The sequence below is a fragment of the Ovis canadensis genome, chromosome 19 (genome assembly GCF_042477335.2).
Source record: "Ovis canadensis isolate MfBH-ARS-UI-01 breed Bighorn chromosome 19, ARS-UI_OviCan_v2, whole genome shotgun sequence".
Lineage (NCBI taxonomy): Eukaryota > Metazoa > Chordata > Mammalia > Artiodactyla > Bovidae > Ovis > Ovis canadensis.
In genome coordinates this window covers 29,571,522-29,599,121 of record NC_091263.1, presented here as the reverse complement: position 1 = coordinate 29,599,121, position 27,600 = coordinate 29,571,522, and the positions used below count along the sequence as shown (strand labels likewise).

At 50.1% G+C, this 27,600-nt stretch overlaps 1 protein-coding gene across 8 annotated transcripts in view; it reads right to left on the bottom strand.

Moving 5' to 3' along the window:
- GASK1A (golgi associated kinase 1A) overlaps positions 1-27,600 on the bottom strand; it is an 84,901-nt gene that overhangs the window by 26,806 nt on the left and 30,495 nt on the right. The window contains exon 1 of one of the 8 annotated variants that reach the window (XR_011250689.1): positions 21,768-22,097. The exons of 5 other annotated variants lie outside the window; for them this stretch is intronic. Coding sequence is in view for 1 of the 3 variants with exons in the window: in XM_069560766.1 (XP_069416867.1) it covers positions 21,768-21,770 (3 nt within the window). In the remaining 2 variants the exon portion in view is untranslated. Of the gene's footprint in view, positions 1-10,721; positions 10,893-21,767; positions 22,113-27,600 lie in introns of those variants that run through there. 2 more of the 8 variants (XM_069560766.1, XM_069560767.1) reach the window with 2 other exon arrangements.

The window sequence follows — 27,600 nt, the reverse complement described above, 5'->3', positions numbered from 1 at the left end:
AAATCTCACAAAGTATGTACTAACATGATGAATTTGAAACTGCAGGAGTTAACATTTACAGACTTCCTGACTTCAGACTATACTACAAAGCTACAGTAATCAAAACAGTATGATACCAGCACAAAAACAGAAACACAGATCTATGGAACCGGACAGTAATCCCAGAAATTATCCCACACATCTGTGGTCAATTAATCTATGACAAAGGAGGCAAGAATATGTGATGGAGAAAAGACAGTCTCTTCAATAAGCAGTGCTGGGAAAACCAGACAGTTACATGGAAAAGAATGAAATTAGAACATCTAACACCATACACAAAAATGAACTCAAAATCGATTAAAGACCTACACATAAGACCAGATACTATAAAACTCTTAGAGGAAAACACAGACTGGATACTCTTTGACACAAATTGCAGCAATACCTTTTTTGGGTCCATCTCTTAGAGTAATGGAAATAAAAACAAAAATAAACAAATGGGACCTAATTAAGCTTAAAAGCTTTGCATAGCAAAGGAAACCATAAATAAAATGAAAAGACAACCGACAGAATGGGAGAAAAAATTAACATATGGCACAACTGACAAGGGATTAATCTTCAAAATATACAAACATCTCCTATAGCTCAATATCAAAAATAAAAAATAAGCACAACATCTAAACAGACATTTCTCCAAAGAGGACATGTGCTGTGCTAAGTTGCTTCAGTTGTGTCCAACTCTAAGTGATGCTATGGACTGTAGCCTTCCAGGCTCTTGTGTCCATGGAATTCTCCAGGTAGGAATACTGGAGTGGGTTGCTGTGCTCTCCTCCACACACACTCCACCACATCACTCATCTCACACTTGTTTAGTGTTTTTCACTACATGGCGAGAAGGATGCTGTTTCTAGACGTTCTCACAACCCTGGAAAGGAAGGAGGAATTCTCACCATGCCCATTTTACAGATGAACAAATTGAGGTTTGGAAAGACTTAGTCATTTGTGCCAGGTGGCACACCAACTAATAAAAGATCTGGGATTCCAACTCTTTAAGAATCCCAAACGCTTTCCCAGCACACAGGAGCCAGGCCTGGGAATATGGGGACATAGGACGGAAGGATCAGCTAAGGCCCTCGGTGCTTATCCAAAAGCATTCCTGATGCTCCCAGAAGACATGGGGAAGCCAGTTCCAGGAAAAGGCTTTAGAAGGCCCGAGGAATTTCTGGATGTGTCTCTTCGTTACATGAGCTGGGAACCTGATCCCAGGTGAGACACAGGAGATGACGGGCTGCCTTCTCCCTCGGTGAGTACTTAGCAAAGAAAGGCAGAGTCCTGAAGGACACCCTGGAGGAGCTGGACTCTCTTGGTCCAAACACCGGCTCCACCACTAATGAGTGTGTTACACAACGTCAGTTTCCTCACCTGAAAAATGGGTATGACAATGGTACTGATCCCAAAGAGTTGTGGTGAATTTTAATAAAGGGCTAAAACCAGGGCATTGCATGTATTTTGATAGCAATTACTCAGTGCTATTATTTAACCCCAGGATTATTAAATCCCCGCAGCACTTTGCATCTCCAGCACCTTCTTTAGGTTACTATCCTTCACCTTACTCGCTCCATCTGTGCACAGCGGTAATGGTTGGGTCATAGCACTCTGAGGACTGGTAACTCACAGCTGGTTGAGAGGAAGGAGCGTGAGGAGGTCTCGGGAACTGATGCCTCCTTGGAGCCACCACTTGCTCAAGTGGCCAAAGAGCAGTCTCCAGCTCCAGTTCTGCGGGCCCAGTGTTACTTCTGCACATCGGCCATGGAGCCCTGGAGACAGTTAAACACTACTGGAGAGATGCTTGCCATGAGCAGAGGAGGGCTCAGCCATAAAATGCCTTGAAGACTGGTCCTCAGAAGGGCTATGACAAAGCTGCCCTTGGAATCAGGCTTCTCAGCTAAAGAATCTGCTTGTAATGCAGGAGACATGAGTTTGACCTCTGGGTCAGGAAGATCCCCTGGAGGAGGGCATGGCAGCTCACTCCAGTATTCTTACCTGGGAAATCCCATGGACAGAGGAGCCTTGTGGGCTATAGCTCCATGGGGTCACAAAAGAGTGATACATGCCTTAGCAACTAAACAACAACAAACCCTTGGACTCTGAAATAGAAAAATTCAAACTTTAATTTTGCCTTTAGCAAGTTTATCAGATGGGCAGTCTGTGGGTTGAATAAAAAATAAAAGGACCTTGCTATGGCAGGTGTCATGGGACATTTCCAGACAACCATGGGGCGTAAGTCCATCCCAGCAGGTGGCCTGGAGCTCTAGAGGATGAGGGAGGAGATGGGCAGCCAAGCCTGCGGCAGGTATGGACCCGTCTTGGAGGCATGGAGGCCCTCCCTCCAGGAAGCTCCATGACGTCGTCTGTAGCCAACATGATGCAGCACCTCCTGTGCCCGGTCCATGCCAGCTATTTGACCCATGACAGCTCGTCTACTCCCAGCAACCTCCCTGTAGGGAAGGCATCACTGTTCATGCCAGGCATCAAGGAAACTGAGGCCCAGGGAATTCAGGTCACGTCCTTACAGCTTCATAGCTAAGTGGCAGAGGTGGGATTCAAACCTGGGTCCAGCTGACTACATCAGTGTATGAACCAGACTTCTGTCCCTGCTACTACAGAAGCCTCAGAGAACAAGAGTTGTTTCCGTCTTCACCACCATTCTCCAAGCAAGAACATAAACCTGGAAAGTTGGCCTTTTCCTGCCCAAGACAGAATAAAAAGTCTCTGCTTTCAAAGCCAAGGCTTTCAGAGGTGAGTTAAGCTGGGCTTTCTGTCCGATGTTGGGTAACTGAAGTGGAGGCTGGCTTGGAGTCAAACAATTCAATTTAGAAAAGCAAAGCTGTTGTTCATCTAGACATGGTGGATGAAACACCGGCCATTCCTCTCCACCCTTCTGAAACCTTACAAAAAAACAATAGCAGGTCAGGAAGCAACAGAACTGGACATGGAACAACAGACTGGTTCCAAATAGGAAAAGGAGTACGTCAAGGCTGTATATTGTCACTCTGCTTATTTAACTTATATCCAGAGTACATCATGAGAAATGCAGGACTGGAAGAAACACAAGCTGGAATCAAGATTGCCGGGAAAAATATCAATAACCTCAGATATGCAGATGACACCACCCTTATGGCAGAAAGTGAAGAGGAACTAAAAAGCCTCCTGATGAAAGTGACAGAGGAGAGTGAAAAAGTTGGCTTAAAGCTCAACATTCAGAAAATGAAGATCATGGCATCCAGTCCCATCACTTCATGGCAAATAGATGAAGAAAGAGTGGAAACAGTGTCAGACTTTATTTTTTGGGGCTCCAAAATCACTGCAGATGGTGATTGCAGCCATGAAATTAAAAGACGCTTACTCCTTGGAAGGAAAGTTATGACCAACCTAGATAGCATATTCAAAAGCAGAGACATTACTTTGCCGACTAAGGTCTGTCTAGTCAAGGCTATGGTTTTTCCAGTAGTCACGTATGGATGTGAGAGCTGGACTGTGAAGAAGGCTGAGCGCCGAAGAATTGATGCTTTTGAACTGTGGTGTTGGAGAAGACTCTTGAGAGTCCCTTGGACTGCAAGGAGATCCAACCAGTCCATTCTGAAGGAGATCAGCCCTGGGATTTCTTTGGAAGGAATGATGCTAAAGCTGAAACTCCAGTACTTTGGCCACCTCATGTGAAGAGTTGACTCATTGGAAAAGACTCTGATGCTGGGAGGGATTGGAGCAGGAGGAGAAGGGGACGACCGAGGATGAGATGGCTGGATGGCATCACGGACTCAATGGACATGAATCTGAGTGAACTCTGGGAGTTGGTGATGGACAGGGAGGCCTGGCGTGCTGCGATTCATGGGGTTGCAAAGAGTTAGACACGACTGAGCGACTGAACTGAACTGAAAAAGCTCTTATCTTCAAGGAACAAACTGATAAGGATAAAGAGAACTGGACAGGAGGCACTGATTAGGTAAAATTCAGGAAGTTAGAACACAGGTGAGTGAGTGGCAAAGGCCTTACCCAAGTAGCCAAGAAAATGGCTGAAAGCAGGACTCCTATTGTAGTGAACTCAGTAGTTTGCAATTCCCTCCCTGCCCAGACACAGACATTCATCTGCATTTGGATGGATCCACCCTGCGGATGGCCTGGCCTTTCCCTGAGGTCCTGGAGACAGCTTGTGGCTGCAGACAATAAAAGTGGAAGCTTCCACAGCAGGGGCTACTTGAGGCTCTCTAAGCCACCAACAGGTACATCCTAACCTCAGGTGCTCTGTCGCTCACGGGCCCCTCCCCCAGGCTCCAAGACTAGTAGGCGCGTGGTACCCAGGAGTACACAACCTGGAAATACAGGGCAAACTCAGGTCTTCCCTGGTGGCTCAGATGGTAAAGCGTCTGTCTACAACGTAGGAGACCTGAGTTCGATCCCTGGGTTGGGAAGATCCCTTGGAGAAGGAAATGGCAATCCACTCCAGTACTATTGCCTGGAAAATCCCATGGACAGAGGAGCCTGGTAGGCTACACAGGCCATGGGGTCGCAAAGAGTCGGACACGACTGAGCGACTTCACTTTCACGTTCAGGTCAAGTGGAGCCAATTTTGATCTCTGGGAGACTGAATCCAGTGCGTAAAATCAAGCGGTCCTGAATTCAGTTTGTGCAGCGCCTTGGTAGGTCTATAAGATCCTGCAATTAACTGCACTTAGCAGCACTTGCGCTTCCCTGGTGGCTCAGACGGTAAAGAGTCTGCCTGCAATGCAGGAGACCTGGGTTGAATCCTTGGGTCGGAAAGATCCCCTGGAGAAGGAAATGGCAACCCACTCCAGTACTTTTGCCTGGAGAATTCCGTGGACAGAGGAGCCTGGCGGGTAACAGTCCATGCGCTTGCAAAGAGTTGGACACAACTGAGGAACTTTCACTTCACTAGCAGCAGCCAGCTTAATCAGTAATGGATCCTCACAGCATTCCTCCCTTCTTCGCTGCGTGTTCACTGAGATGGCACTCATCTCCAATGAAACAGCAGCACGAAAGCCTTCTGCCTCAGGCTCAGCTACTGGGAAACCAGGAGAAGACAAACCAAGACACGTCCCTGTGACATTTCAGAACACTGGGGGAAACACCCTACCAGTTCCCAGAGCAAAAGAAAAAAAAAACAAAACAGGCTTTCTACAAGTAATCAAAAGTAATCAACAAATCAGAATGGCTCTGGTCTCATAACTGCAATATTGGAACACAATTGAGCAAATCCTTCAAAATCTGACAGAAAATTGTTTCTGGCTTAGAAATTCATATTCTGGTTTAGATTTATATATACATATATTCTGGTTTAGAATTTTATACCCAGTCATACTCATTGGAAAAGACCCTGATGCTGGGAACAGTTGAAGGCAAAAGGAGAAGAGGGTGGCAGAGGATGAGATGTTTGGACAGCATCACCAACTCAGAGGACATGAACTTGGGCAAACTCCGGGAGACCATGAGGGACAGGAAGGGCTCGAGTGCTGCAGTCCCTGGGGTTGCACAGAGTCTGACACAACTGAGCAAGTGAACAACCACCACCACCCAGTCACACTATCCATCGATTGCGAGGGTGAAATAAAAGCAGCTTTAGATGTGCAGTGTTCCGTAACGGTTTACTCCTCAGCAACTGTTCACTTGGACCAACGTGGCTGTCAACACAGACACAAAGTCACGCATAAAAACCAAACTGCAGTGGGGTTCTGACAAGGAGGTTAGATTCTGATGGAGCACATTAGGCAAAAATGAAGTCTAGATCAGCATTTCCTTTGAAAATTCCTTAAGAAAGAAATTTACACATCAATTTTTCTCCACCCTTAGAACAGAGGCTGAGTCTTTAGTCTCCAGCAAATGAAACCAAAGAGTTGGGAAATTCCCGTAGCACACTCAGCCTCTGAGACCATTGGTCTTTAGAATCACCTGGACCCTCTCACAAGGGATTCTGGGAGAAGAGAGTCTGAGCACAGACCCACCTAGCTCCATTCGAATTTGGAAGAACTAGCGATAATTAACCTGGAGAAGGCAATGGCATCCCACTCCAGTACTGTTGCCTGGAAAATCCCATGGACGGAGGAGCCTGGTGGGCTGTAGTCCATGGGGTCACTAAAACACACGACTGAGCAACTTCACTTTCACTTTTCACTTTCATGCATTGGAGAAGGAAATGGCAACCCACTGCAGTGTTCTTACCTGGAGAATCCCAGGGACAGGGAGCCTGGCAGGCTGCAGTCCATGGGGTCGCACAGAGCTGGTCATGATTGAAGCGACTTAGCAGCAGCAGTGATAATTAACCAGATTTCTGATCAGCAGAGCTTCCACCTTGTGTGTGTGTCCACGCACTCAGGCGTGTCCGACTCTGTGTGACCCCATGGACTGCAGCCCGCCAGGCTCCTCTGTCCATGGGGTTCTCCAGGCAAGAACACTGCTAGTGGGCTGCCATTTCCTCCTCCAGGGGATCTTCCCAACCCAGGGATTGAACCTGCGTCTCTTACATCTGCTGCATTGGCAAGCTGGGTTCTTTACCACTAGCGCCACCTGGGCAGCCCAGTTTCTGGAAATCAGAAGAATCCAAAAAGGAAAGGAGGGTGTGATGTGCGACCCTGTAAAAGGTCAGGGAGCTGCCTCAAGGGCAGCTGGGGGCCTTGAGGGGACATAGCCTCAGGTGGGAGAAGGGTGTCTGAGGAGAGGCGGCAGCCTGCAGGACAAGGCAAGGAAGTGAGCTGACCATCCAGCTGGCAGGAAGCCTCCCTAGCCCGCAGATTGCATCTCCAAAGCAAGCGTGGCTGCCCTCTCACTGGTCACAGAAGTTTTAAAGAGTAACATCGCCCCAGATGCCCCCAGTGACAGCCCTTTTGTTACAACCCCAGGGCCCCATCTGTCCCCACCTTTACGGTTACCTATGTCACCTCCCTAACTCCTCACTGAAACTCCTGGCAAAATCAGGTGTTCCTGGAAGTCAGGAGCCATGGCCCCCGACCCCACCTTGAATCCCAGCTCTCCTCTTTGGAAGGGATAAAGTCAACTGGTCCCTCCCCCATCAGCAGCTTTGTGTTCATGAACAAAGAAGCAAACGCCGCAGCCTCTTCCGCACACTTGCTAACAGCTGTGTGAGCTGCTCAGCACAGACTCCTGCTTCCTAACACCCGTCTCCTTTTCCTCGGCTCTGACTGCCCAAGCCCTTTCCAGGCTAGCTGTGATCACACGCTGTTTGCATTGAGCTCCACCCAAAATGATCCCTTATTCTGGACCATAGTTCACCAGGTTCCACCAAGAGAAGCAGCCAGAAGGGCTACGTGCCTCTCTGCGTCCTGACGTGGAACTTCAGACGGTGCCTGCCCCAGGCAGGCAGGCTTTCTAGGCGAGCCCCCAGTGCCCTGTTAGAGTTCTGCCGCAGCGAAGATGTGGTGCCTGGTGTTCCGACACTGGAGCACCTGGGAAGTGTATCTGATGGACAGACCGGGGGAGGGGCGGGGGTGGGGAAAGGGAAGAGGAGCCAAGGAGAGGGCGTTCCTAGGCAGGGAAGTGTGGATCAACTCCGTCTCTCTCGCGGGACAGGTATCCGCTGGGTCTCTCACCAATGTATGATGGCGCCTCGGGGTCTGAAAGAATGTGATTTCCCCCGTGTGCAAGGAAGCATAAATTTTAGTTAGGGAGGTATGTCCAGGGCAAGACTTTAAAAGGCAAAACTAGCAAGGAGGAGGAATTAGTCTTTGATGGCCTTATGCCCCCATTCTACCTCCGATACATCTAAAATGAATTGTCTATAACCTCAGCCATCTGTTGGATGGTTATACAGCTCATCTCTTGGAACCAGCACTCTCAAATAAGGAGTGTAGGAAGGACAGTGTTTACAAAGTATTAATTCTTGCTTGCATTCCGCCCTCGCCCCGCCCCTCCCGCTCCCCACTGTAAGACCCTGAACTGTACTTATTCCTCTATCTGAGAATGATACAGAAGAATGTTACCAAAAAATGCCACAAAAGGATGCAAAAAGTTAAACCTTCCAACTTCTGACATGTGAAATAGAATGGAAATACAGGCACTTGTAGATGAGGCTACTGTCTCTGGGCCCGGAGCAAGGCAGCAGCTCACCAGGCTCACCTACCACCCACCCCTGGATGACACACAGGTTCAGAGCCAGGCTGCAAGGATGTTGATCCCAGCTCCACTGCATCCTGGCTATGTGAACTTAGGCCTCCACTTCCACATCTGTCCCATGGCAATACGAATGGCACCCCTCTCAGAGGGTGGACCCTTCATTACCGTACTGGGCAGATATTCCTGAGCCAAGCTCTGCTCCAGGCAGGAGGGAAACATCAAGAGCAATGGTAACATTCTGGTGGGGAAAAGAATGTGACATCGTTTAAAAAAATAACATCGCTCCTAAGTACTCCTAAGTACTGTGAGAGGTGTATGAGCTATTGTGTGAAAACAAGCAAAATAGAAGCTGAAATATAACTATGTTTACTCATAACTGATCATGGGGCTTCTCAGGTGGCCCTAGTGGTAAAGAACCTGCCTGCTAAGGCAGGAGACATAAGAGGTGTGGTTTCGATCCCTGGGTTGGGAAGATCCCCTGGACAAGGGCATGGCAATTGGCTCCAGTATTCTTGCCTGGAGAATCCCAGGGATCCTGACAGGCTCCTCTGTCCCTGGGGTCGCAAAGAGTCAGACACGACTGGAGCACCGGCACACACGCACAACTGATCTGCTCTTCCAGCAGGACCCGCGGCGTCACCTCCATGGCAGGTTCCTAGCGCCCGCACTGAGAACACATGCCTGCCTGACCTGCTGCCGAGGGGCTAAACGACGCGTCCTTTATCCCTCCCTCCCTGCTGCTGGTTGCTCTGCTCCAATCTCTACGGTGATCGTATGTCGGGGCTTTTCCAGCCCCAGGAGCCTTCTCCACACCCATGACTGAATTACCATTTTGTTCCAGCTCACAAGAGCACTAGTGTGGAAACACCGCAGACCAGATGGAATTTTCAAGACCCTGTCATTTGTAGGAAATTTTCTCTGGCTGCCTTGGTATTAACGGCCATACAGTTTTGTTCTCAGGCCTGGGAGTGGGGATTGAGGCTGAAAAATGAAAGCAAGTTTCCCTCTGGGCCATTCTGTTCCAGCCTTCCAGAGATTTCTACTCTCTGGCTGCTCAGAGGCCAGGGACATGGCCCCAGAGAAGAGTGGGAGAGGGGGGCAGGTCTGTGTCCTACATACACACTTCCCTCCAATTCCAACCAAGCTCGTGGCAACAGGGGGCCTGAGCCAATTAGGGCCACTGAGGGGAAAATCCACCTGATTCTGCCTTAAATCCGTCCCAGTCACAGCAGGTCGTATGGACTTCTCCAGAATCATGCCTGGAGGAGAGTTCATAAACCGGGATCCTTGGGCTGAATCTGGCCTGCAGATGTGTTTCGTTTGGCGTAAGAGGTTTTAAATAAATTTGAGCCAATGTTCAAAACACCAGGGTATTTCCTATAAAATTCCAGATTTCCAGCCTCCTATGAAAAGGGAGAAGTTTGAGCGACAACCTGGGCCCACGTTCTCATACGGCTGGAGCGGAGGATGGCTCCCTCTCTCAGTGACAAGCTCTCTGCCGTCCACCGCAGGCTCCACGGTGCCCTGACATGTCTCCCACGAGAAGGAAGAACAGTTGCCTTTGGACTCTCACTCGCTTTGCTGTTTTTCCAAGAACATAAACACTTCCCTGAGCACAGCTCAATACAACCAGAGAAAACAAAACCTAGATGGGCATTGTCTTCGTTACACCCAGCCCACTTCTTTCACTTATGCCACCAGCCTGGGCGCCATCGGCACTTCCGTTTATACTTCCTGGGCCAGATGGGCACTGTCCAATACGAGAGCCACGAACCACAGGTGGCTATTTCCATTTAAACTCATTAAAATTTAATACTTCCATCCCTGGGGTGCACTCACGCCGTTTCAAGTCCTCAGCAGTCACCCGGGAGTGGTGGCCACCGAAGGGGACGGCGCAGAGTAGGACATGCCCATCTTCTCAGAGAGTCGTCCTGGACTGGGCTCTGGGGACACTTGCTGAGTTCTATGCTTGGGCCGCCCTGGGCGCTCTGGGGAGCTGCCACCTGGCAGAGGTTCACTACCTAACCAGGGAGAAAGCCATCGCCCAGGACGAGATGAGGGGAAGCACCCCTCAGTGTCACGGGGACCCTCTCAGAGCCAGAGAAGAGGAGCAGGTCTGTTTTCATGATAAAAGAGAGCACTCTGCTAGCCCCTATGTTTCCGGTCCTGGGCAGTCTCCTCGGAAGCTTCCAGAAAGGGGGACTCTGTCAGCCCCTCATGGAGATGCTGCTCTGATGTCTGCTGCAAGCTCTGGGGTGCCCCAAGCGAAGCTCAGAGTCAAGATGGGCCTCCGAGCTGGCGCTCCCCGGCAGGACTTTTCCCCCCAGCACTGGCCTCCCCCTCCTCCAGCCCCAGCTCCGACACACCCTGCCACCTGTATGTCCTGTCCCCATCGCCTCACAGCCATCTTCACCCTCTCCCTGAATCCATTCTCGCCCATGTCCAGGGCTCCCACCCTCCCCACCCCAGCCGAGTCTAAACAAGACACTCCTGGGACCCACACCCTCAGGTGACAAGCTACACAAGAAACTCATTTCCAAGAATATTTACTTATAACAGAAAATTTCCACAGATGCTACCAAAATAAAACAGCTACGTACCAAGTGTGAGAATTTTCAGGTTGATCGAATGGAAAGACTCAGATCTGTGGTTGTAGTTGATGCTCAGTCGCTAAGTCATGTCTGACTCTTTGCAACCCCATGGACTGCAGGCGCCAGGCTTCCCTGTCCTTCAGTATCTCCCGGAGTTTGCTCAAACTTAAAGTCCACTGTAGGGCCCACCTTAAAGGCCTTCATACATTTGAACTGTGTGTCTTGGCAATTAGAGCATTGCTGGTCTCTAAGTTACTCTATTTACTGCTCTCTAAACTGGATCCAATGACAGCAGCCTTAACACTTGAAGGATCGAAGATTCAACACAATCATGGATAAGAGAGCTGAAAAGCCCAACACAAACATTTGCTGTTATCAGTTCTAAGGTGAATGATCTCACAGCCAGCACAGAGGCCAGCACTCACAAGAAGTTTGCTGAAGGTTATTTTTTAATGACCTTGGAGTAGAAGCTGAGGAAAGACATTTTTTTAGACAAAGGGAGTTCTTGGCATATTTGAAGATCATATCACACAGACAACCATCTGTACAGAAGCAGAGTTTCCAAATCCTTTTAGCGCCAAAGATTAGTGCTACTTCAGCCACCTGGTGAAGCCACAGCTTTCTCAGGATGCTTTTTTTTTAAATGTACAAATAAAAAGCAGAGGGTTACAAAGGCAATCAATTATACTGAAATATAGTCATCAAAATATTCCAAAAAACAAATCTGTAATATAATAATACATGTGTTTCTTTATTAATGCATTAAATGATGAGATCTATCAACTCATCTAATAACAAATGCAGTTTCAAAGTAGTGAAGAGTGAAGACTATATTTCAGAGAATCTGCTTCCACCTCATGATGTAAAATCTCTGTGATTCCTCTTGGTGACTAAGTCACAGGTCTTGTTAACGCTATGGTGGTCAGCGCCTACATTCATTCTTGAAGGAATGCTGAATTTCAATTTGAGACCACTGAAAATAAAGATGGAACTTTTCATTATCCAAGTTTAGAGCTCTTTTGAATTCTAGGCATGGACCATGCCAAGACTCCTTGAACTGGTACCATTTGATTCTGCCTGTATCCAGTTCACCATCATAGGGAGAGACCCACATGGTTGATACAGAGGCAGGCCCTTTACAGTACCTATTCCCTAGTGGGAACTAGGGAACAGGGATACCCCCAACACCTGCTCCCCTGATGCACCGAAGGCTCCTACTAACAGTCCTAGTGGCCCAGGCCTTTATGCATCTCCAGCCCTATCTGTTGTCCAGGGACAAGGTAATAATCACAGCTCCCACTAACTGAGCACTTACTCTGTGCTGATGACTACTGTATGAGGCAAAGATTTATGCTCACGATAGCATTAACACAATCCCACAAGGAGGTAGTGTTCTCTTAGGGGAAACTGAGGCTGAGAGGTTAAAGGATCACTGACTTGCCCCAGGTGGTAAGCAAGCTTTGAATTCAGTTGTTCCAGTTAGAACTCCCCTCTGAACCCTTCATGCTTTCATACCAGGCACTGGCACAGGCCCTGTGACAATTACGGTTTAAGCCCAGGGGATGGATGAGTGTGAACAAGGAATGGGTGAGTGTGAACAGGAGCCTTTCCTGACACCCAGAGAAGCGACTGAACAGGGTGGCGTTGCCCAGACGTCCCTACCCCCTCCCCAAAGGGAAATGAGGGGATTTTAACTAGAGTTTCAGGAGACTGTTCTGAAAGGAATACAATAACATCTTTGTAGCTGCAAGAAGATCTCTGGGGCAGCGGGAACCATGGGGAGAGCAGGGGGCGGGGGTGAGACAGAGCTGGACGAGCTGGCTTGTGCAGGGCCTGCAGACCGTGGCCGCGTGTGCTGTCCAGGAGGCCACCACTGCCGGAGGCCAGCCCCCTAGCTGGGATCCAGGTCCCCCCGCAGGTACACACTGAGCTTCTGTGTGAACAGACAACAGAGCCGCTCTGTCCTAGAGAAAGAGGCCTGTGTGTCCCGCCCACCCTCCTCCCTGCTTGGGGATGGACATCCGAATGGCCCATTCACGGGCCATCCCAGCCTCCCGCCCTCAAACGGCCGCAGCCTCCACCTCCATGGGGCCCAGACAACCCGGGGAGCGTGACCCACAGCCCTCAGCCCACCTCGGACAGCGCGAGTCCATCACTCCCTCCCACCCGCCTCCTTTCCGCCTGGCTGGAAACCCATCATCACATGGCCCCTGGGGCTGAGGTCCCTCCATTTCCTTTGGAGGAAAGCATGAAGAGGGTTGTGAGTCCTGTAACTTTTGAAATTTTGACCCTCTGGGGTTACAGGTTTGACTGCAGGTGGGTCTTCCCTTTCCACTTCAGATAAGAGGCCCCAAGCATCTAAAAGTGCTCGAGCTATGTTTTAAACCGTGGCCACAACAAAGAAGGAAGGCATGGCCTCTGCCTTTAGTCTACAGTCCAGACAGGAACATGAGCACAGACAACACTGCCCACTAAGTAACTAGCTGGGCCGTATTAACAGACGTTTCTGCGGGAGGTGTAAGCCGCCGGCATGTGTATATACAGGCACCTTGGCATGGAGGCGAGCACGCGTGTGGATCCTCTCCTTTCAGGACACGTGGGGCCTGAGACAGAAGAGACGGAGCGTCTTGAGAATTCTAAGCACACTGGAAGCACCTTAAAGCACTGCTGCAAAACCAGTCTGGCCAGAAGCAAGGCAGCTCTGCACAAGCCGAGTTTGTTCTGCTGATAAAGTTCCCCCCGCAGGAGCACTGGCAGACATGGGACACGGGGAGCCCAGAGAGGCGGCGGTGTCAGCCCTCGGCTGCCAGGCCGGTGGGAAGCGTCACTGCTCTGCCGCAGGGCAGCACACTGCTGAAACCCAGCTTGGAGCACCATGCCCAGCACAGCCCGGCCCCGTGTCCCCCGGCTGGCATGCTCAGACTTCGAGGGGCATCTGTGGGCTCCTGAGGGTCTGCAGGGGTGAAAGAGCCTCCCTAGGGCCGTCCCTTTTGTCTTTGAACCCCAGTCTCCTCATGTGGCATCTATAAACCTCCGGCTCTTAACACTGATCTTTTTTTCTCTCCTCTTCTCTCCTTTAATCCTAACCTCTCAGCTGTCTTTAGCCAGTTCTTTGACTGACGGCATTTATGGAAAAATCCCTCCATTGGCTTCTGAACATGGAACCATGAACCTGCTGCCCAAGCCAAGATGGAAGGATGTAATTTTTCCAGATAGTTCTGGAAGAGGTTGTTTGCTCACTGCAAGCAAATGCCCTCAAAAGCCAAACAAAAACTGCCCGCGAATAAACAGCATGGGACTCAGCCCCTTCCTGCGGCCACTTAGCAGAAACCTAAGCCCAAGCCCGAGCCGGTGGCAGGCGGGGAAGCTGGGCCAAGAGCGATGGAGTAGCTGCCGCCCTGCCCACCCCCCAGCAGGATCTGGGGGCCACAAGGAAGGGGACCCCGGTGGTTGCGCTAGCTGAGAGGGCGCCTGGGCATTGCAGGCGAGGTGGCTGGAGTGGCATGAGTAACACTGTGCTCGTTTTTATTGCAATTATCTCTCCTAGTTTTATGATCACAACGGCAAAACCAGTTCAGAGGATTAAGGGAGAAATGTCAAACATTTCACCGTGACTCTAAGAATATACCATAGTGATCTATTTTATAGAACTGAAACCATTAGAATCATTTTTAAATAAGTTACTTCTGTATCATGTCTCTCCTAAGGATAGCTAGTTATAGGACCCCGGTGTTCTTTTCTTTTAATGTGTCTATTTATTTGGCTGCACCAGGTCTTAGCTGCAGCACTCAGGATCTTTGATCTTCATTGCAGCACGCAGGATATTTAGTTGAGCCATGTGGGACCTAGTTCCCTGACCAGGACTTAAACGCAGGCCCCTTGGATTGGGAGCTTGGAGTCTTAGCCCTTGGACCACCAGGAAGTCCTAGGACCCCACTGCTGTTGATCAGTCGCTAAGTCGAGTCTGACTCTTTCTGTGGCCCCATGGACTGCAGCACGCCAGGCTCCCCTGCCCTCCACTCTCTTTCAGAGTGCGCTCAAATTCACGTCCATTGAGCCGGCGATGCTACCTCACCATCTCATCCTCTGCCGCCCCCGTCTCCTCTCCTTTTGCCTTCGATCTTTCCCAGCATCAGGGTCTTTCCCAATGAGTCAGCTCTTCGCATCAGGTGGTCAAAAGACCCCATAAGATAAGGGGTCTTATCTTTATGACGAAAAAAGAGGAGCAAGGCACAGAAGCCTCTGTACGCAGATGCCCGAGCAAGAAATGGAAGTTGCTCTTGACTTGCCCTCAGGTTGCCAAGGGCTGGAGGTTCTCCTGCCCGAATATCCCCCACACTTGCTCCCTCCAGCCACGCCTCCCTCTGGTCCACCAGGGTCAGGGGTCACGACTGTTCCCAGACACTGCCCCTCCACCTGCCCCCTGCAGCCTCGCCTCCCTGGGAAACTGCTCTCTAAAATGCAAACACAATCCCACCTCTCCAAGCTCAAAAGCCTTCCCATTGCCCACTCTGTTCTCAGGATGATAGCACAAACCCTGCCTCTGGCTGGGGGTACCACTTGTACCCCCTTTCCAGGCTCTGCCTCCAGCCCCATTTCCAGAAGGTTCCCCTCAACATCCTCCCGGCCAGTTTGGACAGCTCACTTTTGCCTTTCAGTTCAGTTCAGTCGCTCAGTTGTGTCCGACTCTTTGCGATCCTATGAATCGCAGCACTCCAGGCCTCCCTGTCCATCACCAACTCCCGGAGTTCACGTCCATCGAGTCGGTGGTGCCATCCAGCCATCTCGTCCTCTGTCGTCCCCTTCTCCTCCTGCCCCCCATCCCTCCCAGCATCAGGGTCTTTTCCAATGAGTCAACTCTTCGCATGAGGTGGCCAAAGTACTGGAGTTTCAGCTTTAGCATCAGTCCTTCCAATGAACACCCAGGACTGATCTCCTTCAGAATGGACTGGTTGGATCTCCTTGCAGTCCAAGGGACTCTCACTTTTGCCTTTAGGGCTTTGCGTATGCTGTCCCTTCTGCTAGACTGCTTTTCCCTCTTCTTGTTGTTATATTATTTTTTAAACTATTTTTAAAATTATTTTTTCAGTAAAACTAAAACTTCTGTATCCAGTTCTATGAGTCTTAGCATGTGGATAGGACCACCACCCACCACAATCAGGACACAACAGTGCCATCACTGCAAAATCCTCCCTCAAGAATTCCACAGCCACGGGGAGTGACACTCAGGCCTTGGCCCTGGAGACCCGAGTTCTTTCAGAACCACTCAAGGCCTGGAGACCAGCGGAGGCCCCTGCTGCTTCCCCATCCTCTGCATCCTCCCCTCCTGGCCTCTCACTCTGACCTGCCTTCACCCTGCAGTTCACCAGCTGCCACCTTACAGCCCCTTCTGGTCCCTCTCAGCAAGTACTTGTGGAGCCCCCAGGCCACTTCCAAGGATATGTGCACATGGTGTGTGGGGCATACAGGGAGGGCGGCCTGGGGGTCGCCCACAAACCTGGCTCCATCCTCACCTCGGGCCAGGCGGCCCATCAGACACAAACCCGTGTAGTAGGCACATCCAGACGACACAGGGGTTGTGCCCCGAGCCCCCCAGGTGGAAACACTTCAGCAGTCATATCAGAAAACTAAACCAAGCAAAGACAGCCCCGGAGGCTCAGGCGGCCAGGCCTCAAGGAAACGGGAAGCGCTCTGCTTCGACATCAGCACCTGGGTAGGGAGGGAGGGCTAGCCCCCCAGGCCTCTTCTGGGGGACTGTCAGCATCTTTGGGGAGGAACCGGGACACATTTCTCCCCCTCGCCCCTGACACTAAGAAGGACGTCATTTCTCGCGAGGCCTATCCCCACCTCTATGCTATCCCTTCCAACCCACTGCTTTTGGACCAACTCCTGCTTGGTCTGGTTGGGGCCAGAGGATTGTTTAAAGCCTCTGTTTCCCGGGCCAGCCCTGAAGAGCCTGGTTTCTGTATGGAGCAGAAGCTGCTCTGTGAGCCGAGTGCCCACAGGAGAGGGTATCGAATTCCCTGCAGGCTCCAAGGGCTGGAAGTCCTGATTCCCAGTTCTGACTCCAAAACTGGTTTAACTGCTTCTCCAGCTGAGCCTGAGAACCTGAAGGCTTCACCCAGACCTCCTGCAGGGTCATCTGCCAGGGCGCCCAGACCTTAGACCCCGGGGGCTACAGCTGAATGGGGCTGCCTGCTCACCCAGCCAACGCTCAGCAAGGAGGCCCAGGGCACACAGACAGGGCAGGCACCTCCCAGGGACTGGGTGCTGGTGAGGAGAGATATAAAAGGAGCCGGAAAACTATCGCAGGTCAGAATCTGTCTCCACTTGTCCCATACTTAGAGTCCCAGGGGCACCTCTTATCCAACAGTTGGCATTAGATAAAATACGTCAATGACTTCCTTAATGTTTTAGGTCCTGACAAAAAGAAAATCTATTTCTGTGGGCTCCTTATACCCATTCTTATAGCACCTTTGGGGTACCACGGGGTTTCACCTCTGAGAGTCCTTTGCTCCTCATAGCAACCCCTAGGTATAAGCCCATTTTATAGATGAGGGGCCTGAGATTCAAAGCATTGGAGTGCTTACTCAAAGCCACACAGTAGCCTAGTCTGGCACAAATCTCATTCTGATTTCAAACCACGTGCCTCCCACCCTCCCACCCCGCCACTCCAAGCTGCACCAGAGGCCTCAAGGATATGACGAACGAGGAGACCTGGAGACCTGGAGAAGGTCACCCCCTTCTCCAGCCTTAGCCCCTTCACCTACAGATTCCCTTCCAGATCTTAACCTCTAGGGACAGGAGTTCTTGGTTCTTCCAAGGAGAACTGAGCCGTGTGTGGGCTCCCCTGGGATGCCCTTCTCCCCACGGCTGCCTGACGACATGCTCATAGTAGAGGAAAGACAGACAAGAAGAAAGTCCTCCCACACCCACACTCCGGGTCCTTGAGGGTGACTGCAGTAAAATCCTTGATGAAGAGTCTGAATCAATTTGTTCTTGTGCGACTGCTTGATTCCCATTTCCATGGATGATCAGAAGCCGGCCCCAGGCCGTTGAAAACAACCCCAAAGTGGAAATGACCTGAAGTCCACAAGCAAGGAGATGATTATCAGAACCATGGTATTGAGAATTCCCTGGCGGTCTAGTGGTTAAGAACCCACCTTGCAATGCAGAGGGCGCAGGCTGTGTCCCTGGTCAAGGAACTATGATCCCACGTGTCACAGAGCAATTTGGCCCATGTGCTGTGCTTAGTGGCTCAGTCGTGTTCGACTCTTTGTGACCCCGTGGACTGTAGCCCGCCAGGCTCCTCTGTCCATGGGGATACTCCAGGCAAGAATACTGGAGTGGGTTGCCGTGCCCTCCTCCAGGGGATCTTCCAGACCTAGGGATTGGACCCAGGTTTCCTACACTGCAGGCAGATTCTTTACCATCTGAGCCACCAGGGAAGCCCAAGAATACTGGAGTGGGTAGCGTATCCCTTCTCCAGGGGAACCTCCTGACGCAGGGATCGAACCCAGGTCTCCCGCATTGCAGGTGGATTCTTTAACGTCTGAGCCCATACACAGCAACTACTGAGCTCATGCACGCTGGAGCCCACTCACTGCAACAAAACATCCCACGTGTTGCAACTAAGACTTGACACAGCCAAATAAAGAAATAAGTATCACAAAAATAATAAACATGGTACTGAGCATTGAAAGTAGGGTGATGAAGACCTTTTTAGAGATGTACACGTCGCAAGAACACATTTTTTGGATAGAAACTGGGGTAAGACAGATTGCAAAACTGCATGTTCTGTATACAAGTCTTAAAATAAAACTCAAAGAGAATAGAGGATACACCAAAATGAGAACCATAGTTACCTGCAGAAGTTGGCGGTGACTGTTATACAGAGTGTATTGTATTTCACATATGTTGTTATCACATATATTTTTTATCCCCAAAGACCGAAAAGAAAAAAGAAATTTAAGTTTGCAGTAATTAACGCCTATCAATATTTTTCATCCAAGCTCAAAGTCTTCAGCATACATCAAGTCCGCCGCCATCACTGTACGGAAAGTGGCAAGGTGGCAAGGATCACACTCATAGCTTTAGAAATAGACACACCGAGCCCTGGCTGAGACTCACAGCCCCTTCATGGTGATCAAAAATGCCCTCATAGGGCCCACAGTTCAGTGTTCACTTCTGAAAAAGGACATTCAAGAAGTCCAGACATTTAGTTTATATTTCTAACACAGGCTTCCCCATTTTAGGTACCTTGGGGGATCAGTAATATGTTAGTGTTCAAAAATTACTGAATATACAAATAAGTTGGGGAAATTCACATTTCAGCTTTAATAAATTAAAAAAAGTTTTTCTGTGGGAGGGTCCTCCAAGAGGGGCATATAACATACATCATTTCCCAGCTGAAGTTCACGGAAGCCTTCTATTTTAGGGCTGTCTCTAGGAGCAGCACTCCCCTGGTGGCTCAGGTGGGAAAGAATCTCCCTGTAATGCAGGAAACCCAGGTTCGATTCCTGGGTCGGAAGATCCCCTGGAGGAAGGCATGGCCACCCACTCCAGTATTCTTGCGTGGAGAATCCCACGGACAGAGGAGCCTGGAGGGCTATAGGCCATGAGGTCCCGAAAGAGTCGGACACGACTGAAGCGACTTAGCACATACGAGCAGCATCTGCAGACGCAGGGACGTCTCAGTGAGCGCGGTTCCTCTTCCCTTCAGTCCTCCAGCCCTGTGGTTCTCAGTTCTGGTTGCACAGTGGGACCATCCAGGGAGGCTTCATTTTAAAACCTCCCTTGGTCTGGGTCCCATTTTGGATTTGGTCTTGGAGGGTCAGGGCTGAGTCAGGAGTACATGAAGGTCAGGGCTGAGAACCACTTCTCCCCCACACCTTTTAGCTACCCATGCTAACAGGAGGTCCACACCAGGGCTGGGATCCAGCCTCAGAATCATTCAGGCATCAACCATTTTGGGAGCTAAATGGCACCTCAAAGGGCATCCAGTTCAATCTCTCACTTTACAGAGGAGGAAACTGAGGCCCCCAAAGGACTTATCTCCTGCCCCCTCCTTTACTGGTTCCTGCCAATGCCAAGTTGCTCTCAGGCCCCCCAGGCCTCTGGACCACGGGACCCTTCAGTCGGAGGGAGATTCTGTTACCACAGGCTGATCATTAGGCTCCTCTCTGGCAAGTGGACCCCAACACAGACAAATCCCAATTCAAGTTCTGGTCCCAACATGCCCCAGAACTGAGGGTGAGAAGCCAGGAGCCTGCTGGCTCACAGGAACAGGAAGCCTACCCTGGCTGTGGAGCAATCATACCATCAGGGTGCCCAGAGGCTGCCCAAGCAGAAGCCAAGTAACTTCTCCCTCCTCACAGCCTCCACCGCAGGAAGCCCCAGAGGCTCTGCCATGGACAGAAGGCTGCTGTCCACAGCAGTACCAGCCCTGAGTGGGTGGCCTTGGCCCCTGCTCTCCTCTGTAAACACTTTGGGCCCTGAACAGGGAATTCTGTGGTTAAAAAAAAAAAAGAAAGAAAGAAAGAAATCTCCACACTTTTCACATCCCATACCTCTGATCACTCATTCCCCTTTTCCAACCTTAAGACTCCATTATTAATTCCTCTTTAGAGTTTTGAGCGGGGATGGAAATCTCTGAGGACAGGGGAGAAGGTGTTATGCAAAGTAAAGTGAAATACACAGACACACACATACACACACACACACCCCGCCTCATAGGCCTGTTCCCTGAGCTCCCAGCTCATGGTGACCAGCCCTCTACCTCTGGTCCTGTCACTGCCAGGACATTGGGGTCCATGGGGAGCTATTCTCCCAGAGACCATCCATCCTGCAGAGGAGTCTCTAGGGGCCTTCTAACTCCAGGCCCACAGCTAAGCTCCTTGAGAAGTGTCTCCACTGAGCTCCAAACTGCCCTCTATGAGTACAGCGTGGAAAAGCTGTGCATGGAAGCAGACAGGAGAGCCCCTCCGGGTTCCCTCAGAGTTCAGACTCATCCTAGTAGCTGACACCCCCAGGGAAGGACAGCAAACTGAAGGAGGGGTGGGGCGGGGGCTGCAGGCAGCCTCTGTGTGTGTGTTCAGTCTCCTTAGTCGTGTCCTACTCTTTGCGACCCCATGGACTGTAGCCCGCCAGGCTCCTCTGTCCATGGGATTTCCCAGGCAAGAACACTGGAGTGGGTTGCTGTGCCTTCCTCCAGGGGATCTTCCCAAGCCAAGGATCGAACCCATGTCTCCTGCATCTCCTGCACTGCAGGCAGATTCTCTATTGCTGAGCCACCAGAAGGAACCTGCAGGTAGCTTCTAACGCGGAACCAGAGCTGAGCAGCCAGTGCTGAGGGAAGCCCCTTTTCCGGGGCTGCACCTGTGCTTTAGCTAAGCTGCCTGAATCATACTCTTTAGGGTCTGTATATCCTGCTTGTTAATGTGTATGCGCTTTATCAATGGAAGGGCTGCTGTTCTTGAGGTCCTTGACTCCATGAGTGATGCCCTCCAGGGCACCCACATCTGTTCTATGGTCCTGGGAGGCGCAGCCCGGTGGGGCTCTGGGAGACAAGCATCAGAACTCTACCAGGGCCAATTTAATTCTATGATAGTAAGTGCAAGGCACTACTTCTTAAAACATGACTCACACAGTAAGAAGCTAACAGAAAATTCACATGCATCTTTCAGAGGAACAAAATTATTTCAAAGGCGTCTCACCCCTCAGAGGCTGCCTCGGGTGCCTCAGGGAATCCTCTCCCCGCCCTGTCCTGGGGACTGGATGGAGCAAGCGCGCCTCTGCCAGAAGCTTACAGTGCAGCCAGGATGTGCAGGTCCAAAAGGAAAGCCGCCCGATCACCGTCTTCCCCGCCAAGGGAAGCAGAAAAGCCGATCGCCCCTTCCTAAGTCCCCGCCCTCCTGCAACTTTCAGGGAACAATTCAGGCCCCAGGAAGCCGCGTCGGCTCCGTGCGCCAGGAGAGGGTGCAATGCCCGCGGCCACCTGTCTGGGTGCCCACCTTCCCACCCGCCCGGCCGTGCGTCCCCGCCCGCGATTCCTACCATGTCCCCCGCGGCGGCTGGAGCGGCTCCGGGGCGCACTCAGCCCGCTCGCCAGCTCATCCCACCGGCCCGGCCCGCCCCTGGCCCCGTGGATCTCGGGGCTGCTCTGGACGCGGGCTCGGGACCGAGGGGCCACAGCTCTCTAGCGGCCAACTCCGGGGCGGGCGTGCGCGGCGGGATGCTCTGCGGTTAGGCTTGGTAAAGGAGGTCTAGGCCAACGCACACGCGGGATCTGCGGTTCTGCGAGACGCTTCCCGCAGCCTCGAGCCCTCCCGGATCGGCTACGGACGTCCGCAGAGTTTGCGAAGTCCGTGCCTCGCGGTCCGGCCCAGCCTCCCCACTTCCCCGAAAGCGCGGGAGGGGGGACGCCTTTCACAATAAAAGCCCTGCCTGGGGCTCGGGCCGCCGCCGCCGCCGCCGCCTGGAGCAGGAGCCCAGGTGCTAGGAATGACCGGGCCGCGGCCGGCCGCCAGTGTCGGGAGAGGGGCGAGGGGCCCTGCGCCAGGCCCGGGGCATCGCCTCGATCTCGCCTCCAAGGGGTGCGGTGCCCAGTGAGCCCAAGGCAACCTGGGGGGTTCCTGCGCAGGGTCGCCCCAACTATCGCCCCTGCAAAGCCTCAGAAAGACAACTTTAACTGGCATCTCTTAGCCTTGTTTGGGCCCGGTCCCCACGGCTGATTTAGAAGGAAACGCAGGAGCATCCCTTGACTACCTCAGGTCATTAAGGAACAGTTTTTCTCCTCCAGAACGAATCGGTGCTTAAGTCGCGGCAGCAAGCGACTGACACCCACGTCTCCGCGAGGGGCGCACACCGTGCCTGGTGCCCCTTGGACCATCCACGGCCGGCTGCTGCGGCGCAGTCCAGCGCTCCCTACTGGGGAGACAGGGCCTGGAACCCTCAGCCCTGGAGTTGCGGGCTGGCCTCTCTGTTCATGGCTGAGTGACCTTCTACCTGTGTCTGGACCTCTTTGAGATCATTGTTCCTAAGCAGCCCAACGCTTGTATCTCGGGATTCTTAGCCTGCAGCACGAAGGTGGAAGGTGGGGAGGGAGTCAGCAGGAGGACTCGGAATCTGGGAACCAGGCTAAAATATTACTCTCCGAGGCAAACTGGTAAGAGTCATCATCAGACTGACAGGAACTGGCGTCTCCCCAGGAGTTCCCCGCCACACCACGCTTTGAGGTTGTCACGGACGACAGTGCTTCTTAAGAGGGTCTCCTTAAATTGGGGGGTGTGTGGTGGGGATACAACAGATGGAAAGGAATGTATTTCTTTCAGTCCTTATGTTCCAGATATTTTCCAGAGGTTATTTTATTTCACCATCACAAGCAATCCTAACAGAGAGAATTTATTACCACCTTTTTTCAAATAAGGAAACTGAGGATTAAGCAGTTGAAGTCACTTTCCTGAGGCCAGACAGTCAGTTAGCAGTTTATCAAACCAAAGCCTATTTGCGAGAGCATGCGAGAAAGACGAAGAAATGGATAAGCCAGGAAGGAGGCTGGATGCGGGGCTGAAAACCACAGTTCGTGTCTAGGGAGGATGGGGAGAACTGGCAATCTGAGTGCTGGCTGAGGAATGTGGAGGAGGAGGGAGTGGGGCAGACAGGATAAACTGTTTTGCCTTTTGTCCAGATGTTTGGGGGGGATGACGTGGTCTTCTGAGTCTCCTTTCCTGACTGTAATCCATGTGAGATGTACGTTCTTTGTCCTGACTTTTTACACAAACATATATGCATAAATGTAACTAAAACAAAATTTTGTAAATCATTATTACATGTAGTGCACTCCAATGTTTTCTATTCTATTCCACCTTAATTATTTTTAATGGTGGTCTCTAATCACTACTGGGTTTCCCAGGTGCCTCCGCGGCGAAGAATCCACCTGCCAATGTACGAGACACAGGTTCAAAGCCTGGGTCAGGAAGATGCCCTGGAGGAGGAAGTGGCAACCCTCTTCAGAATTCTTGCTGGGAAAACCCCATGAACAGAGGAGCCTGGTGGGCTACCGTCCATGGGGGTCGCAAAGAGTTGGACACGGCTGACCATACACACACACAGTAATCACTATATAGCCCCAGTATCCACTAATGAGTACAGTTTGAAAAACACTGTACTTGGGAGTAGAACAGACACTTCTTTAATGCTGTCAAAGAGTTTGGTGGTTCTTTTACAGAGTGTACCTATAATGTAGAAAAGGAATTTTAGAGGCTCACACTGGTCAGAACAGCCATCATTAAAAAGTCTACAAATAACAAATGCTGGAGAGAGTGTGGAGAAAAGGGAACCTTCCTAAATTTTTGGTGTGGATGTAACTTGGTGTAGCCACTATGGGAAGCAGTATAGAGGTTCCTCAGAAAATTCAAAATAGAATTACCATATGATCCAGCAAGCCCTCTCCTGGGCATATACCCGGACAAAACTATAATTTAAAAAGATACATGCACCCCTATGATCACAGCAGCACTGTTCACAATAGTCAAGACATGGAAGAAATCTAAGTGTCCATCAACACATGAATGGATAAAGAAGATTCAGTACATATATGCAATGGAATGCTACTCAGCCATAAAAAAGAATGAAATGATGCCATTTGCAGCAACAAGGATGCAACTAGAGATGATCATACTAAAAATGTAAGTCAGAAAGAGACAAATACCATACGATATCACTCACATGCAGAATCTAAAATCCAAAATATGGCACAAATGAACCTAGCGACAAGACAGAAGTAGACCCACAGACACAGAGATCACACTTGTGGTTGCCAAGGCAGGGCCGGGGGGGGGGGGGTGCGGGGGCGGGGATGTACTGGGAGTTTGGGCTTGGGAGATGCAAGCCGTTACATTTAGAATGGATCCCACAACAAGGTCCTGCTGTTCAGCTCAGGGAACTACATCCAATCTCCCGGGATAAACTGTAACGGAAAAAGAATGTGTATATGGGTATAACTGAGTCACTCTGCTGTTCACCACAGACTAGTACAACATTGTAAACCAACTGCACTTCAATTTAAAAAAAAAATGCGTCCTTTAGCCTTCTTTCTCAGTGATGTCTGAGTCATATCGGCATTGGTAGGGTAATCATTCTTGTTTTTATTATCTGAACTCTTAGAAAACATGATTTTCACAATGTCAAAAACTAAACCAGCACTATCTCAATACAAATTCGAATAGTTAATCCACAAGCTAAATGAAAAATAGACTGTTACTGCTCAAGGTCGCAACACACCTAAGGTAGACCCGCAGTGAAGTCTCCATTTTTGTGACCCGTAAATCAGGGCTGCCAACATCAATGGTAAGGGGGGAGAAATACCCAACAGCAACTACAGAAGGCAGGTGATCTCTGCTAGATCCATTTGACACTAAAAACATTGTTGCTTTTAGCCCCTATTTTTCAGGTAGCCTTATATTCTCCCCCAAACTTCTACCAAGTCATTACCAAAAACTGGGACTTTTTGTGTCTAGAGGAGGGGTTCCCTGGGATGCTAAATTGCCAGTGCTAAAACTGAGACAGTATTGAGCAAACCTAGGAGTTAGTCACCCTTTTGCCTAAAGGAAGCTCAGAGTCTGTATCAGGTATGTCAACTTCCAGAATGGATGAGTTCAATTAGTAATTAGCTACACTTACTGAGCACCCACATGATAAGGTATACAGTCCAAGGTCTTTTCATGTGCATTCGATTTTTTAAAAAAACATTTATTATAGTCCCACAAGTAGCAGTTACTGTCTCCATTTTACGGATGGCAAAACTTGAAAATCCAGGCTCCACCACTCATGGACTTGAGGAAAGCTGGGAAATGGATTTTTGTCCTTGCCTTGGCTGGAGCGAAACCATATTTGAGTAAACTAAGGGTCAGACACCCTGGCAGAGGAGAGAATTTGGTAAGTCCAAGGGAAAGACAACGAATTATCAAGGGCTGAGTTAGGGCCTGCCAGTCCCTGGGTCCTTCAGTCCCTCCAGGTGGCTGCTTTAGTTTCTGGAACACGAGGACTTTGTTTTATTAAGAGGTGCATCCCTTATGTGGTCATTCTGAAACTTCGCTTCTAATGGCAGGTCAGAGACAATTTAGACTCAAGGCACATGACCAGGGAATTAACTCATTATTAAAATGTTTAAATACGTTTCTGACCCTGTATTCCAAAATCGTTGTCTGAAGTTACTGCTCCAGAAAGCAGTGACTATGGGCAAGCTATTTAACAGTTACACTACTTGTAAGATCCCTTCCCTCTCTATTCTGTAGTCTCTGTGAGAACTGACGAGAAATAATTTACATAAGACATACTCTTTAAGTGTATTACTATTTGAGTTGTCAAGAGCCAGACTTAGTTTACTACCATGGATAAAAGAATTGTGTCAACACTGTATTCTTTTCTGAAATTCTATCACTAGTTCTCACTTGTAAAACAGTCACAGCTCAGCCAAATAGGACATATCATATGTAAAGGCTAATTTCTTGGCCCAGCCCAAGGAGTTAAAGATAATCAGTATCTCATTTTCATACTTATTTACCTTGTTTTCCAGGTGTAGGCAACACCGTAAGCATTGGCTATTTCAGATTTATTATTTCCTCATCACCATAGTTGGAGAAGGAAATGGCAACCCATTATAGTATTCTTGCCCAGAGAATTCTATGGGCAGAGGAGCCTGGTGGGCTGCCGTCTATGGGGTCGCACAGAGTTGGACACGACTGAAGCGACTTAGCATGCATGCATGCATTGGAGAAGGAAATGGCAACCCACTCCAGTGTTCTTGCCTGGAGAACCCCAGGGACGGGGGAGCCGGGTGCGCTGCCGTTTATGGGGTCGCACAGAATCGGACATGACTGCAGTGACTTAGCAGCAGCAGCAGCAGCATCACCATAGACCTGAGTAATACTGTAATAAAGAGCACAGCTTCATCGCTGATGTTTGATGGCTGAGAGCTCTCAAGCCCCTTTCCCCCCTCCTCTCCTATTGCCCCACACCTGGACAGGTCTGCAAGAAACACCGCTAGCTCACGCACTCACTCCCTTGGGGCCGGGGGAAGTCCAAACCATGCCAGCTCCTGCAGGTAGGTGCATGACTTCTGACACAGAAAGAGTATCTGAATGGCCAATAAGGATATGAACATGGTACTCAACATCATTAGTCAGTAGGGAAATATAAATTAAAACCACAATATGTGACATCTATGCTAAGACCAGAACGGCTAATTTCAGAAACTACAGAGGAGGAAACTGTAGACTCTCATACACTGTGCGGAGGACACATCATTATAACGACTCTGTGAGGCTTTTGGCAGCTATCTGTTAAAGCCAAAATATGCCTAATCTATAATGCAACAATTCCACTCGTAGATTAATTAATTAATGCAAGATTATATAAACCTATCTATCTATCTATAGATATTCAAGAGATATCCATGAATGTGAAAGTGAAAGTCGCTCAATCTTATCTGACTCTTCGCAACCCCATGGACTGAATTTTCCAGGCCAGAATACTGGAGTGGGTAGCCGTTCCCTTCTCCAGGGGATCTTCCCAACCTGGGGATTGAACCCAGGTCACCCGCATTGTGGGCAGATTCTTCACCAGCTGAACCACAAGGGAAGCCCAAGAATGCAGGAGTGGGTAGCCTCTCCCTTCTCCAGCAGACCTTCTCAACCAAGGAATCAAACCAGGGTCTCCTGCATTGCAGGCGGATTCTTTACCAATTGAGCTATCAATAGGTCAGTCAAAAGCTACAGATAAAAGAATATTCATAGTAGCTTTATTTACAAAAGCCCCAAATCTGAAACCACCCAAATATCCACCAACCAGTGGTACATCCAATCAATGGAATGAATAGGAATCAGTA